Below are 15,697 nucleotides of genomic sequence, written 5' to 3' on the forward strand. Positions count from 1 at the left end.
TCCTTTATTGATAACGGTCTAAATTCGTAAATATTCTTTTAAAAATCATGTCAAGGATTGTTTGTATTTTTACTTTAAAACAGGCAAAATACTATGGGAAGAAAAAAATATCCGTAACATTTCTTGGTAGATAATTTTGTAAAAATAGATTAAGTGTCTGATTACAATTAAATTTTATAGGGATTAGAAATCTTAACGTATAGATATTTCAGTACTGATTTGGTTTGAAAATTAGGACGGCTGAGAGATATAAAGTTTGGTATTGCTAAGTAGATCCATCCGCATTCATCCTCTGAAGTAATACCTTACGGTGGTTCCGGATGCTAAACAGAAAAAAGAAAAGAAGTAGATGTATTTAATATTGGTACAAGCCGATTTGTGATGTGGAAAGAATTTTTCCGCGAAAGTAAAAGAAAAAGAAGACTAATTTTGTGTACATCTTGTCACGATGGGGGATTTCCTTTAGTTCCAACTGCTGAAAAACTAGCCGAAAAAGTACTCATTCACAAAAATCGAGAATAACTTTCTTAAGTTTCTTATTTAAAAAAATTATTATTAAGTTATAATAAAATCGTCAAATTAACTGTTTCGGTCTGAACTATTTGCGAAAATTAAATGAGGACATCCACCTAACTCTAAAAAGTTCATTATAAAATCTGCCTGACAGGAAACAAACATATTTCCCTCTTTTCTCTTTATTTTTATATGAGATTTACGAAAATAAGTAATAATAAACATTTTATTTTATTGGTCTATATTATTATTATTAGTCTGCAATAATAACAATGGTATGCCTGAGAAAATTAAACAAATTTATTATCAGTGGTTCATGCTTGCGGAAAGTTTTTCGTTATGAAAAAACTTTTATAAAGAAATATTTTTATTATTGTGTCATTATTGTGTACCTGCGCTAGAAAACCTTTACAGGATGATAAAATAATATAACGCTAAATCGTCTGGTAGATTAAAAAGAGATAGCGATTTAACGACCTCCTTTTAGTCATTAATATCTGCCTAAGAAAAAAGAGAGAAAGAAGAAATGGAAAAACATTAGAAGATAAAAAAAGAAAATAAACCAAAAAAAAATTAAGTCCTTTAGGAGAACTAAATAAAAATTCCTTATTTAATTACTTTCAATAAAAAATAAATAAAAAAAATGAGAGTAAACTAAAAATAATCAGTTCTTTTATATATATAAAAAAATAACAATGAATTAAAAAACAATTACAATGGAAAGTCAAGGTAGTTCTGTGATAGAGTCAAGGTTTTATAAACAAAAGCTAACAGGTTCGAATCCGGCTCGATTAGAGAAGTTGAAATATTACCTAATTGATGGGCTTCAACAAATTGTCTGCTTTTGTTAAGTTTTGCGATATAAATATTGCTATTTTTATTTTCAAAGTATTATATTTTAATTACGATTAAAAATTGAAAAAGTTTAGTTTATGAAATCCATCTTTCTGTTTTCTATTTTTAGTCGCTCTTTCCAAATTTGAACACAAATACAATATATTCTAAATTATTTACTTTAATATTATATAATTGCACTCAAGATTTTAATGATTTATAACATTGATTTTCAAACTTTCTCGCCCAATATTCAAAAGAGAATCAAAAGTTTTCTAGTGCCACCCAAAATTTTTAAACAAATATTAATAATTAAAAATAATAATTGAAATTCCTGTTTTTAAGATGTGCTGTTAAAAAAATTATTGTTTTTAAACATGGCATATCCTATTTCTGAGTTGAAACTTACATTTTAAATGAGAGCAGTTAAAACGCATATTTAATCATACTTGGAAGTATTTTTATTAAAATTGCTTTTAAAATAATTACAATTGTATCTATATAGTTATATAACAACTTTAGCAATAGCAAATTCAATATATGCTATGACTGTCTTTTTTTATTTCTTCTCACTGATATTTTTTTAATTTTTAATTTTTTGAAATCTAAAGTATACTGTCAAAAAGTAGGCTCAAAGGACCTACTACGAAGGAAATTAATATTTAAGGGATAAATACCGCGGTAAAACGTAATAATACATGTCAAGAAGATGTAGAGAGAATGCGAGAAGAAAGGATTACCAAAATTTTACTCGCCAAAAGTAAAACGAAACCGAACAAACCAAAAGGAAAGGGCGATATCGAGAGACCTCGATATCATTATCAATACAATTCGTACAAGCTAATCTTTGTTTGGCGATGGTGGTGGTTAAATAATTGCCAAGTAAATTTGTTTAAAAAAATTGATGGTTTAAAGTTTTAATTTATATGAATAATTCTTTATTCAAATAGATCGAAAACATCTGTACGCCTTACCGTGGAATCGGATAAGAACTGCAATGAATAAAGAGTACATAGAATAATTGAATCTGATGTCCCGTAGAGGATAATAACAGGCAAACAAAGCGTAAAACGCTCAGAAAAAATACACATGGTGAGAAATGTTTTTCACATTGGATTTATAAAAAAAATTATAATTACGAGATAAATATTAAACAATTACATCTAGAATTAATTTAGAACACCTATGGGACTTCGCTCAGCCCAGATTATACACGGCGAAACTTGCCGGTGCATGAGGCTTTATGAAACTTGAGCCATCGTATTGAGCAATCTTTAATTTCTCTTATACGTTCTTCTCCCAAACATACTGATGATGACATTTCATCGTTAGTAATTTTTAAAATAATCATCATGTTTATTTATCACCAATTCGTGTAAATTTTTCTAATTTGTAAATATTTTATTAAGGCTACTTTCTTTACTCCATATACTTATTATAAATTTTATCTCTTCTTTATTAACAAAATAAAATATTAGTTAATTATTTTGAACCTAAAGAAGTTTAGGCGACACAATAGAACCATAGCCGTTTCTACACGGTGTCAACATGTTTGTTTTGTTTATGCGACACTGCGTAACAAAGAATATGATATCTCTCATTTAAGTATGCTTCGTAGCAATAATAGTTTTAAGTAAATGGTTCACTTAACATAACTGATGAGACCATTGTTTTCAAATTATTTTCCTATAAAGACAATAATAATTATTCTGAACTTCCATTTAGCCGGTTTTCTTTGCATCCAATGAATGGGTAGGTACCGTTTAATTTTTTTATTATTCGATTTTTATGTTTTAGCATAGTTTAAAAAATACTCTTGAACTTATCTTTATCACTGATAGAAAAAAAAAATTAATTAAATTAAATGTTTCTCTAAGTGTGATACCATTTCTTGAATTGATTTTTGCGTACATTACAGATCTGTAAATACAATTTTTCTATCACCCTTAGTTTTAAATATATTACGCTTCAAAAAAAAAAAAGAAAAGTTATAATTTCCATATTAGGCTCAAGCAAATAAGTTAAATATGAACAATGTATATAACCTTCATTTAAGTTACCTGTAACTCAGTTAACATATTAACTTATGATAAATACGAAAGATCTATGTCTGACTTTTCCTAATCGATCAGAATTTTTTTAATTGCGACTTAATTTAAAGAACTTTTAAGTTAATTTTTCCTGTCGACCAATAGTGAATATCTAACAAATAAACCTTATTAATTATAGAATTTCCATCTTTATATTTATAAAACGCTGAAGATTTTCGTAAATTTTTTAAAAATTTATGTATTTATTATATAATTAAATACAATATAGGAGCTTAAAATGCTAACTCTATACGTTGAAAAATGAAAAAAAAATCCTTTAATTAAAATTAAAAAATTAAAAAAAAATGTTAGGTGATATATAGATTGTGAGTTCATATTCGTTTTCAGCATCAGAAAACAGATTAAAATCATGTATCGCATGTTAAGAAACAAAAATTATGTTTATCAGTGTTATTAACGGGTAATATTTAACGATTAAAATAACGTATTTAAAAAGAAACATGAAACTGGGACATGTCTTTTTTACTATTTAGCTTGTTAGAGAACATTCATCATTTAGCATGTAACAATTCTTTTATTCATAAACTTGTTTGTAGATAGGATTAAGGGATCAAGGTTGCCAACAACTAATCTGTTAAATGTATGTTGTACTATTCGCGGAATGTTATATTTGCTGGAAGGTTTAATATGAAATATTTAGGTCTCAATCGAATTTTATGTTTGTACATAAAATTTTAACACGATAAAATTTAAATAAAGGAAAATTACTAAACCGATGAATAAAGCAGTACATTTAATTATTTTATGGAATGAGTATAATAAAACTTTATAAAAAATTATCTAATTTTTGTTAAAAAAAACAAAAAAAAAACAGCAATACATTCTTACCAAGGATATACATCATAGTAAAACAGTTGTCGAAGGCCAATCCAACTAAGAAACGGCAAACAAGAAACTGCCAAAACGTCGAACAGAATGCTGTACATATTCCGGCCACAAGTCCTGCCATATTTGAACCGACTAAAGCCGGTATTCGTCCAAATCTATCGGCCATCCATCCGAATAGCAGTCCACCCAAAATCGCTCCGCAGAAAAATACAGATTGCGCTACTGTCGGTAACGAATCGTTTTCACAAACCCAGTCCAGCTGTAAAAAGAACAGAAGAAATTTCAGAGGATGTTCGGTAACATAAATAAATAAAAACAAAAAAGAAAATATTTTTTATTAAAAAACAAAACCTGAGGTTATGTTAAATGAAAGATATAAGGTGGATGAAAATTTAATAATAATTGGAGATTGGAATGCAAGCATTGGAAAAGGCAAGGAAGGAAATATAGTGGGTGAATACGGGCTGGGCAAAATTAATGAAAGAGGGGACCGACTTATAGAGTTTTGCACGAAGTATAATTTAGTAATTGCCAACACCCAATTTAAAAATCATAATAGAAGAGTATACACTTGGAAAAATCCAGGCGATACTGCAAGGTATCAGATAGATTATATCATGGTTAAGCAAAGATTTAGAAATCAACTCGTTGACTGTAAAACTTACCCTGGAGCAGACATTGATAGCGACCATAATTTGGTGATAATGAAATGTAGATTGGGGTTAAAAAACCTGAAGAAAAGGTGACAGATGAATCGGTGGAATTTAGAGAAACTTGGAGGTAAAGAAGATTTTTGAGGAGGACATCGCAAGAGGTCTGAGTAAAAAAGATAAGATAGAAAATGTAGAAGAAGAATGGGAGAATGTTAAAAAGGAAATTCTTAAATCAGCAGAAGCAAACTTAGGCGGAATAAAGAGAACTGGTAGAAAACCTTGGGTTTCAGACGATATATTGCAGCTGATGGATGAACGTAGAAGATATAAGAATGCTAGTGATGAAGAAAGTAAAAGGAACTATCGGCAATTAAGAAATGCTATAAACAGGAAGTGCAAACTGGCGAAAGAAGAGTGGATTAAAGAAAAGTGTTCAGAAGTGGAAAGAGAAATGAACATTGGTAAAATAAACGGAGCATACAGGAAAGTTAAGGAAAATTTTGGGGTACATAAATTAAAATCTAATAATGTGTTAAACAAAGATGGTACACCAATATATAATACGAAAGGTAAAGTCGATAGATGGGTGGAATATATTGAAGAGTTATACGGAGGAAATGAATTAGAAAATGGTGTTATAGAGGAAGAAGAGGAAGTTGAGGAGGATGAAATGGGAGAAACAATACTGAGATCTGAATTTAAGAGAGCATTAAAAGATTTAAATGGCAGAAAGGCTCCTGGAATAGACGGAATACCTGTAGAATTACTGCGCAGTGCAGGTGAGGAAGCGATTGATGGATTATACAAACTGGTGTGTAATATTTATGAAAAAGGGAAAGTTCCGTCAGACTTCAAAAAAAGTGTTATAGTCATAATACCAAAGAAAGCAGGGGCAGATAAATGTGAAGAATACAGAACAATTAGTTTAACTAGTCATGCATCAAAAATCTTAACTAGAATTCTATACAGAAGAATTGAGAGGAGAGTGGAGGAAGTGTTAGGAGAAGACCAATTTGGTTTCAGGAAAAGTATAGGGACAAGGGAAGCAATTTTAGGCCTCAGATTAATAGTAGAAGGAAGATTAAAGAAAAACAAACCAACATACTTGGCGTTTATAGACCTAGAAAAGGCATTCGATAACGTAGACTGGAATAAAATGTTCAGCATTTAAAAAAAATTAGGTTTCAAATACAGAGATAGAAGAACAATTGCTAACATGTACAGGAACCAAACAGCAACAGTAACAATTGAAGAACATAAGAAAGAAGCAGTAATAAGAAAGGGAGTCCGACAAGGATGTTCCCTATCCCCGTTACTTTTTAATCTTTACATGGAACTAGCAGTTAATGATGTTAAAGAACAATTTAGATTCGGAGTAACAGTACAAGGTGAAAAGATAAAGATGCTACGATTTGCTGATGATATAGTAATTCTAGCCGAGAGTAAAAAGGATTTACAAGAAACAATGAACGGCATAGATGAAGTCCTACGCAAGAACTATCGCATGAAAATAAACAAGAACAAAACAAAAGTAATGAAATGTAGTAGAAATAACAAAGATGGACCACTGAATGTGAAAATAGTAGGAGAAAAGATTATGGAGGTAGAAGAATTTTGTTATTTGGGAAGTAAAATTACTAAAGATGGACGAAGCAGGAGCGATATAAAATGCCGAATAGCACAAGCTAAACGAGGCTTCAGTAAGAAATATAATTTGTTTACATCAAAAATTAATTTAAATGTCAGGAAAAGATTTTTGAAAGTGTATGTTTGGAGTGTCGCTTTATATGGAAGTGAAACTTGGACAATCGGAGTATCTGAGAAGAAAAGATTAGAAGCTTTTGAAATGTGGTGCTATAGGAGAATGTTAAAAATCAGATGGATGAAGTGACAAATGAAGAGGTATTGCGGCAAATAGATGAAGAAAGAAGCATTTGGAAAAATATAGTTAAAAGAAGAAACAGACTTATAGGCCACATACTAAGGCATCCTGGAATAGTCGCTTTAATATTGGAAGGACAGGCAGAAGGGAAAAATTGTGTAGGCAGGCCACGTTTGGAATATGTAAAACAAATTGTTAGGGATGTAGGATGTAGAGGGTATACTGAAATAAAACGAATAGCACTAGATAAGGAATCTTGGAGAGCTGCAGTCAAATGACTGAAAAATAAGGTGGATGTTCTGAACTTTATAGTAAGCGGAACGAAGGGATCTGAAGAACGTGAAATTCAGAGAGCAGTTTATCAGTTTTTATTAGCTAAATGAAACACGTAATTTGGAAGTAAAATGATAATACAAAAATTACCGCAACCATAAATCACTAACTATTTTGAATGCAGGTAGCTAGAAAACGGTTAAAAATTTAAAAAAATATATAAAAATAGATTTACGACAGAATCCTTCTTTTGAAAATTTCTTTAAAATAAGATAGTACTCCACTCCTAATTGGATCTAGAAATCTTTTAAAAGAATAATTCTTTCATTCTCACTAAACGTATCCTTCGTTATTTCAAACAACTGGAAAATGATTTCTTAAAATTTTTCTCTTAGAATCAGTATAGAAGGTGATTTTCCCCAAAACTCTTTAATAATCCATCTTTTTGATGTAGATGGAAATGATATTATATACGTATTTTGTGATTAACTCTAACGCAGTATAAAAAAAATACATTTAAGAAAACATATTTCTTATTTTCAGAATTATCAACAACGTTTTTAAACATCTATATATATATATATATATATATATATATATATATATATAAATGAATGTTTGTCTGTCTGTATGTCTCTTATGCCTTCCTAAACCGTTCATCCGATAGCGATGAAACTTTGGGGAATGGTTGGAGGCATGCCAGGGAAGATTTCTGAATTAGTTTGGACCTGCTAGGTGGCGCTGGCGTCGAGATATTTCGGAAAATTGTATTTATGGTCCGATTTGCCTCATATTCAGAATACATGTTAACTTATATGGAAAGAATTATGTCTGCAAAAAATGAACCCGCTAGATGGCGCTGGGGTTGAGATATTTAGAAAAATTATATTTATGGACCGTTTTGGTTCATATTCAGAATATGAATATTAGTTACGTGAAAAGAAATATTTTTGCAAAAAACTATACCCGCTAGGTGGGGCCGGTGTCGATATTTACGAAACAAACAAACAAATATACAAAAGACTTTTTTATTCTATATATATAAAAGGCATGATGTTCGTATGTGTGTCCGCTAAAGACGAAAAAACTAATGGACCTATTTACGCGTGGGCAAAAGGGAAAAAGGGAAAAATGGAAAACGGGGAAAAGTGGAAAAGGTAGAAAGAGGGGTGAGGGAGAAGTCGGAAAGGGAAAAGGGGAAGGAGAATAAGTGAAAGGTAAAATTTGTGAAGTTCAGTTTTTTAATTTTTTATCAAATTTTCAATTGTGTTCATTTAAACTTTCTCTCTCTCTCTCTCTCTACACACACACACACACACATATATATATATATAGCAATAGCGAGGTCTGCTAGTATATTCATAAAACTTTAAAAAAAACTAATCTTAATATCTCAACCAGGTTTCAATAAAAATTTATATGCGTTATGCTCTTTAAAAGAATATCTTCATTTAACTAATAATATTAAGTAAATAAAATTAAAAATTTTAAAAACTCACGATGAAATAAACGTTAAGTAAAAAAATATTAATCAGATAGGCTTAGAAACATTCAAAAGCCATTTTGCAGAAACATATCTACTGCAGCGCCCCCTGGCGGCTTATAACCGTAAAACTAATCTAAGAACTTGCTCTGAGGTGATACCTATGTAATGAAAAAAAAACCGCATCGAAATCGGTACAGTAGTTTTTGAGAAAAATGGTACAGACACACACCCGCGCGCACACCGAACCAACACACACACACACACACACACACACACACACACACACACACACACACACACACACACACACATACCATCACTTACCCCAAACGCATATATGGTCTCCGTTCCGTTGTGGATAATTAAAAAGAAAAAAAATTGTGCGTGTAGTAAACTATACTTGTGTAGTAAACACAAGAGTATTTAAATAATAATACTAAGTTCAATATTATTGATGTAATAACATTAATTAAAATATGAAACGATTATTTTTATTAATTTGAAACTGATAAAAAATAAGATTTTTAAATTAAAATTATTAAAAATAGTTTATATTTTAACATTAATAAAAATGTCTTTTTATGAAAGAAACAGCATCAGCCGGTATGAGCATTAGCTCGCTGGGAATTGTTGGTAGAGTATGAGAAAATTCCATGCTCGACCGGGAATCGAACCCAGGACATATGCACGAAATATTGAGACGGTACCTACTCGACCACGAAAGTCGGCACATTACTTTTTATTTTACTAAAATGTCTGATGTGGTCATCACATGACTTCCTTGTACGCCAATTAAATTACATATATACATTTTTTGCTGCATTCATTTAAACTTATTTCATTTGAAAGTGAGATACGATCCTCCAATTCTTTAATAAAGTATACAGTAACACAATTGCTGAAATATTAGTTTTTATTAACATTAAATATTTATGCAATTATTAATTCAACAATCTTACATGTAATATTAGGATAGAGTATAAGTCCCTTTATTACTCGTATTAATAGATCAATATTATTCATATCTTTGAGAGTTCTTGATTAACAAAAGTTTTAGATTTCTCGTGTGTCGTGTAAATAAAAGACAATAATAATTAAACTATTCCGTTTAGTGAACTCCTGTATATTAGTTACAAATGTTAATTTCGACATTACGGTGTAAAAAATTCAGTTCTTATTATTGGATTATTTGGTGAATAATCAAAAATGAGAAATAAACGATCATACAGGAAAAAGAAAGATAACATGAAGAAATATATCTAAAATCAAAACGACAAGAAGATGAATATGAAGGGGAAGAAAATGTTAAGAACAAGGGAAGAATAAAAAGAAATTAAGGAAAGATGATAAATATAAAAAGGAAGAAAATGTTGCAAACGAAAAAAAATAAACAGGAAGAAAATGTTGCAAACAAAGAAAGAAGAAAGAATAAAAACATTAAGAGAAGATGATAAATATAAAGAGGAAGAAACATTAAAGGAAAGAATAAAAAGATTAAGAGAGGATGATGAATATAAAGAGAGAGAAAATTTGAAAACTAGAGAACATGTACACAAATTAAGATCAGAAGAAATATATGAAATCAAAGAGCGATTAAATGATTGGCAATAAAAAACAAAGTGATGATGAACACCAACTTAGGGAAAATTCCCTCTTAGTTCAACTCCAATTCTTAGTTCGTTACTCCTCCGACAATGTCAGAGGAGTAAGGAACTAAGAGATAAGAATTTTTTGCAATTAATTAAAGATCGGGTATGTATGCCTCAGTGAATATGTTGTTCTTGTGAGGGTCTATTTTTCAGTCGCTCTGTGATTAACTTTAATGTAGATAAAATTAAACAGAAATTCCAAATAATTAAATAAAATTAAACTGAAATTAAAGTAGAAAATCCAAAAAATAATGTGATTCTAAATTATAATTTTCAATTAATATTAAATAATCGGATATTTCGCCAAATCTATTGCATACACACACATATGTAATAATACCTATTAAATTACATATACATATTTTTAAAAGTACATAAAATTTTATTTCACTAATAACTTCTGATTTTATTTCATTTTTTTTTATTGTTATTATTGAATAATTATTAATTGTAAAAAGATTTTTACAATCATTAATAATTATTAATAAATCAATATATTAATATAAAAAAAAGTTAAAAAAAGGAGATGAAGTCTGATTCGAACTGATGTACCTTGTAAGATTTAAATATTTCATAAATTAAAATTTTATTTGGCTATAACTCTGGAACCAATGAAAATAAATACCTGTTAAGATATACCGTTGAAAAGCTCTCAATAAGGGCTTATTACTGAAGTTAAGAAAAAGTCCAAAATCCAAATTTTTTTTGGATTTTGAGCTTTTTGGGACACTTTTGGTTCAGTCGATTGAAATCAAAAGGGGAGGTGCACAACTACATGTTACAACAATCCCAAATACAAAATTTCAATATCCTACGGCTAATTGTTTTTGAGTTATACGAGATACATACATATGTACGTGCAGACGACACGCCGAAACTAGTCAAAATGATTCAGGGATGGTTAAAATGGATATTTCCGTTGAAATCTGAAAACCGAAATTTTTCGCGATCACAATACTTCCTTTACTTCGTATAAGGAAGTATAAAACGATTTTCTCTTACCGAATTTCAGTTTTTTATTTCTATAAAAATTTAATAAAAACTTTAGTTAAAACATAATTAATGGAACATTTGAAAAAAAACAAGGAATAGGTGTAAAAACGTAAGCGGTACTGTGATCGTTAATAAAAAATATAAAAAAATATAATAAATAATTTAATGTAAATGATGTGCAACAACATTAAGACAGTCCTTTAATTTTATTATGAAAAAATGAAGGTTTGTATAATAATTTTTTTTTATACTTAAACTCAATGTATTTTATTTAAAAGATAAATAAATTGCTTTAAATGTTGTTTTTATAATATTTTTTATCGATAATGTAATTCAGCTTGGTCAGTTGCTCGGTAGTAGGTCAATGGTATTCTACACCAGTAGGATTACTGATTGCTAAAACTGATAGTTCCAGGTTCCTTGCAATCGTTGAGATCACTTCAGTAAAATGCAACGACCTTTGTAGGCATTTTATTTGTTAATGACTATAACAAATACAAATTATAATTTTACACAAAGATATCTCAGGAAAAATAATAGTACAAGGTCAGATATAAGTATGGCAGATGGTAAAAAAAATTTTGAAATTACTGTAATCTTATACTACATCACTATATATCATGTGTTTATTTATTGGTATATTGTTACTTTAGAGTAAAAAATAGTACCGACGTAAATTAAAGGTGTTCAAGTAATTAAATAAGACATATATATATATTGCATGAGTTCACGGTTATGAAAATTACAAGTTTATGTAACTAAAAATAAAAATAGTTAAAAAAACGTTTTAAATTTAAATCCTTTTAAAAGGGTTTTATTTAAATTTAAAGTGTTTTTTACATCCTTGTACGAAGTAAAGGAAGTATTGTGATCGCGAAAAATTTCGGTTGTCTGATTTCAACGGAAGCATCCATTTTGACCATTCCTGAATCCATTTTGACTAATTTCGGCGTGACGTCGGTACGTACGTATGTACTCACATTACTAAAAACAACATCTAGTTGTGCACCTACCCTTTGAATTGCAATCGACTGAACCAAAAGTGTACAAAAAAGCCCAAAATCCCAAAAGAATTTGGATTTTGGACTTTTTCTTAACCAGTAATAAGCCCTCATTGAAAGTTTTTCAGCGTTATATAATAAATTATACTTATTTTCGTTGTTTCCAGACTTATAGCCAAATAAAATTTTAATTAATGAAATATTTTGATGTTACTGGTATACAGTATACAGGCATTGTCGTCACTGGTATCAGGCACTGGTATACAGGCACATCGGCTTGATTCAGAATTCATCTCCTTTTTTTAATTTTTTTTTTATTTTAACTTTTTTTAAATTTAAATATATTGATTAATTAGTAACATTAACCCGTGATTGTAAAAAAAAAATTACAATAAATAATTATTCAATAATAACAAAAAAAAAAATATATATATGAAAAAAATCAGAAGTTATTAGTGAAATGAAAGTTTATGTACTGTTAAAAATATGTATATGTAATTTAATAGGCGTACAAGGAAGTCATGTGATGTCCACATCAGATTTTTTTTTAAATATAGACTTAAAAAAACACTTTCAGTTTTTTAAATTTGAACCTTTGGTAATCTACGGCTAATTTAAACAAAAGATTTAACAAAAGTTAAAATTTTAAAAAAGGAATGAGGGGTTTTTAAAATACTTTCCTAAGCGTTTTCTCTTTGAAGTCAGTTTTATTACTATTTATAAAATCTTTATTTTTAATTTTTATTTAATATACGACAAGCCTACAAAAAACGCCGTCTATTTAGGAAAATCCACTCGTTCACAAAAAGGTGAAAATATCATTTTTGATAAAAAATAAAAAAGGATTTAAGTGAAAAGAAATTATGAGATTACCAACTATATGCGTTAAATGTTTTTTGGAATGCGGTGGCAGTATATATTATTCTTTTACACTAAGTTTTTTTTACAATATTTTGACGCAAAACACTGATTATTAGAATGAAATTAAGTAGCATACCATTAAAGTTTAATAATTCTTTTAATTGTCCGTGTAGAAAACGCATTTTTTATTTAAATAAAACCTTCTATTTATGTTGCGTGGAAAATAAAAACAGCAGTATCACTAGGAAAACCTTCTCTAGAGAAGAAAATAAAAAAGTTACCAAAATCTTTCCATTTGAAAACAGTTTAAGATTTGAGCCGGTAGAATTTAGAACCTCCGCCTATTCGATTAATATACATTTATGTATAGATTAAGTGCATTTATACATGCCTGGTAAATTGAAGAACTTCTATAAAATTTAATTACTAACAAATATTAAATTGGTCGATTGTTGTGACGAGAGGTTACAGTTTAAAATAGTTATTACAATTACTGATGATAACTGTAATTTTAATTACTCGAAAATTGGATACTTACTATTAGCCCGTCGACCAATAAACTGCAAACTTTTGGATTATTGTTAATATCACCTGATATAACCAGTTATATTACCATTTTTATAACCATTTATATTTATTTATTTTCTAAATATAATTTAACCAAACTTAACCTACGCACGCTTCGTTCGCTAACCTTCACTAATTACCACAGTAATGTTTTGAGTATTTAAATAACAAATTCAGTAATTATTGCAATATTATTTAGATAATAAAACATTACTGTTAATTAGTCGAGATAAGCGTGCGTAGATTATTTAAATTTGGTTAATTTATATCTATAATTATAAGCAATAATGCTTATATTTTCAATATGTAAAATATGATCCCATAACTTTGAAAATACTTCAAAGTTACGGGATCATTATGGTTACGGTCGACTGGCTTATACGTAAGTACCGAAAATTGTTTCGCCATAAAATTTATTTGGGGTATTTATGCATCGTTTTCATCAGCGGTATTGTTTTTAATAGCGCATTCGTAAAATATTGTGGAAATAACTACAAACTGCATTCGGATAAAATAGTTAGTTTTTAGCCGAGTTTGTTTAAGATGATTTTTACGGTCGAGTTTTAGTTTATACATTTAATATTTGTTAAACGTGCTGATGATATCTTGATTTGTTTTTACTATTGTAAAATTTATTTGTTGTGGGTAATCTTATTTAAAAAAATGTTTTTCAAAATCTTTTATATTCATCAAATCTTAATATACAGATAAAAAATTACGCGTTAAATGTAAAATATTTTTGAGAGTGTTTAAAAGTAATACTTTTAAAAGAAAAGTTAAGGTTTTATGAATTTTGTTAAAAAAACCTTTATGTGCCGTATTAAGGTTATCTAAAAAAAAATAAAAATAATACACGGCGAACGTGGTAGTGTTCAGAATAACTTTCTAATATACTTCTTATAATTTTAATATTATTTCACATAAAGTCACGTTTATAATGTATCAAGTACAGTGTTACCAACATGACGTTTTCAATCAAATGAAACGACATTAACCGATTTATTCTTGACGAAGAACGTACGTAATTATGATGTAATTCATAATAATATTATTGTAATTATTATATATTTTATTTTATTCTTTACGACCGTTTTCCCCAGTTTAATACCATTACTATAATTATTAATAATAGCTCTGTATTAAAAAGTTCATGCGTTATTATTTTATGAATGTCAACTTCATGTATTATAAATAAAAAGAACTGTCACTCGGTGAAACTAAGTAAAACAATTCTTACATTATCCAGCACAGCTTATGCTCTTTAATAAATTTGGTGAACTAAAGCGAAATTTGCGATTTATAAAATTTTATGTACTCAATAATAATATTTCAAGATACAACTACATTGAGAAATTGATACATCTATACTTGTGCTCGAAAAGTATTCATATCAACTTACTAATAATAAACTCCCTTTTCCTAATACTGTTTGATAATATTGTCCGTATCATTTCAATGTATGTATGCAGATAAAGCGTGGAAACGGTTCAAAAGAATGTTTATATAGTTTCATAATAAATGTATTGTTTATAGCAGTCAGTAAAAGGTAACCGTAATAAATAGATTCACAGTAAATTAAGATTTCGTTTAAAATAAAATAATTTTTCTTTCTTGTACGAAGTAAAAGAAGTATTATGATCGCGAAAAATGTCGGTTTTCAGATTTCAACGGAAATATCCATTTTGGTCATCCCTGAATCCATTTTCACTAGTTTCGGTGTGACGTCTGTACGTACGTACGTACGTATATATCTCCCATAACTCAAAAACGATTAGCCGTAGGATGATGAAATTTTGTAATTAGGATTGTTGTAACATCTAATTGTGCATCTCCCCTTTTGATTGCAATCGACTGAACCAAAAGTGTCCCAAAGTTGGAAATATTGCTATTAACAATAACCAGGTTAGAGGAATAACCCAATAACTCGATAACATTCTAACATGCTGTTATTTTATACCAGTCATTTTAAACATTCTCCGTATTAACGTATTTTACACACTAAGAATATAAGCATTATTGCTTATGATTATAAATATAATCTATCAA

The 15,697-nt window shown here is 28.8% G+C and overlaps 1 protein-coding gene across 1 annotated transcript in view; it reads right to left on the reverse strand.

The window, feature by feature from the left end:
* LOC142322337 (carcinine transporter) overlaps positions 1–15,697 on the reverse strand; it is a 99,158-nt gene that overhangs the window by 37,020 nt on the left and 46,441 nt on the right. The window contains exon 3 of the mRNA XM_075361300.1: positions 4,287–4,545. Within this exon, the coding sequence (XP_075217415.1) occupies positions 4,287–4,545 (259 nt within the window). The remainder of the gene's footprint in view (positions 1–4,286; positions 4,546–15,697) is intronic.

Source organism: Lycorma delicatula, chromosome 3 (assembly GCF_047948215.1).
Source record: "Lycorma delicatula isolate Av1 chromosome 3, ASM4794821v1, whole genome shotgun sequence".
Taxonomy (NCBI): domain Eukaryota; kingdom Metazoa; phylum Arthropoda; class Insecta; order Hemiptera; family Fulgoridae; genus Lycorma; species Lycorma delicatula.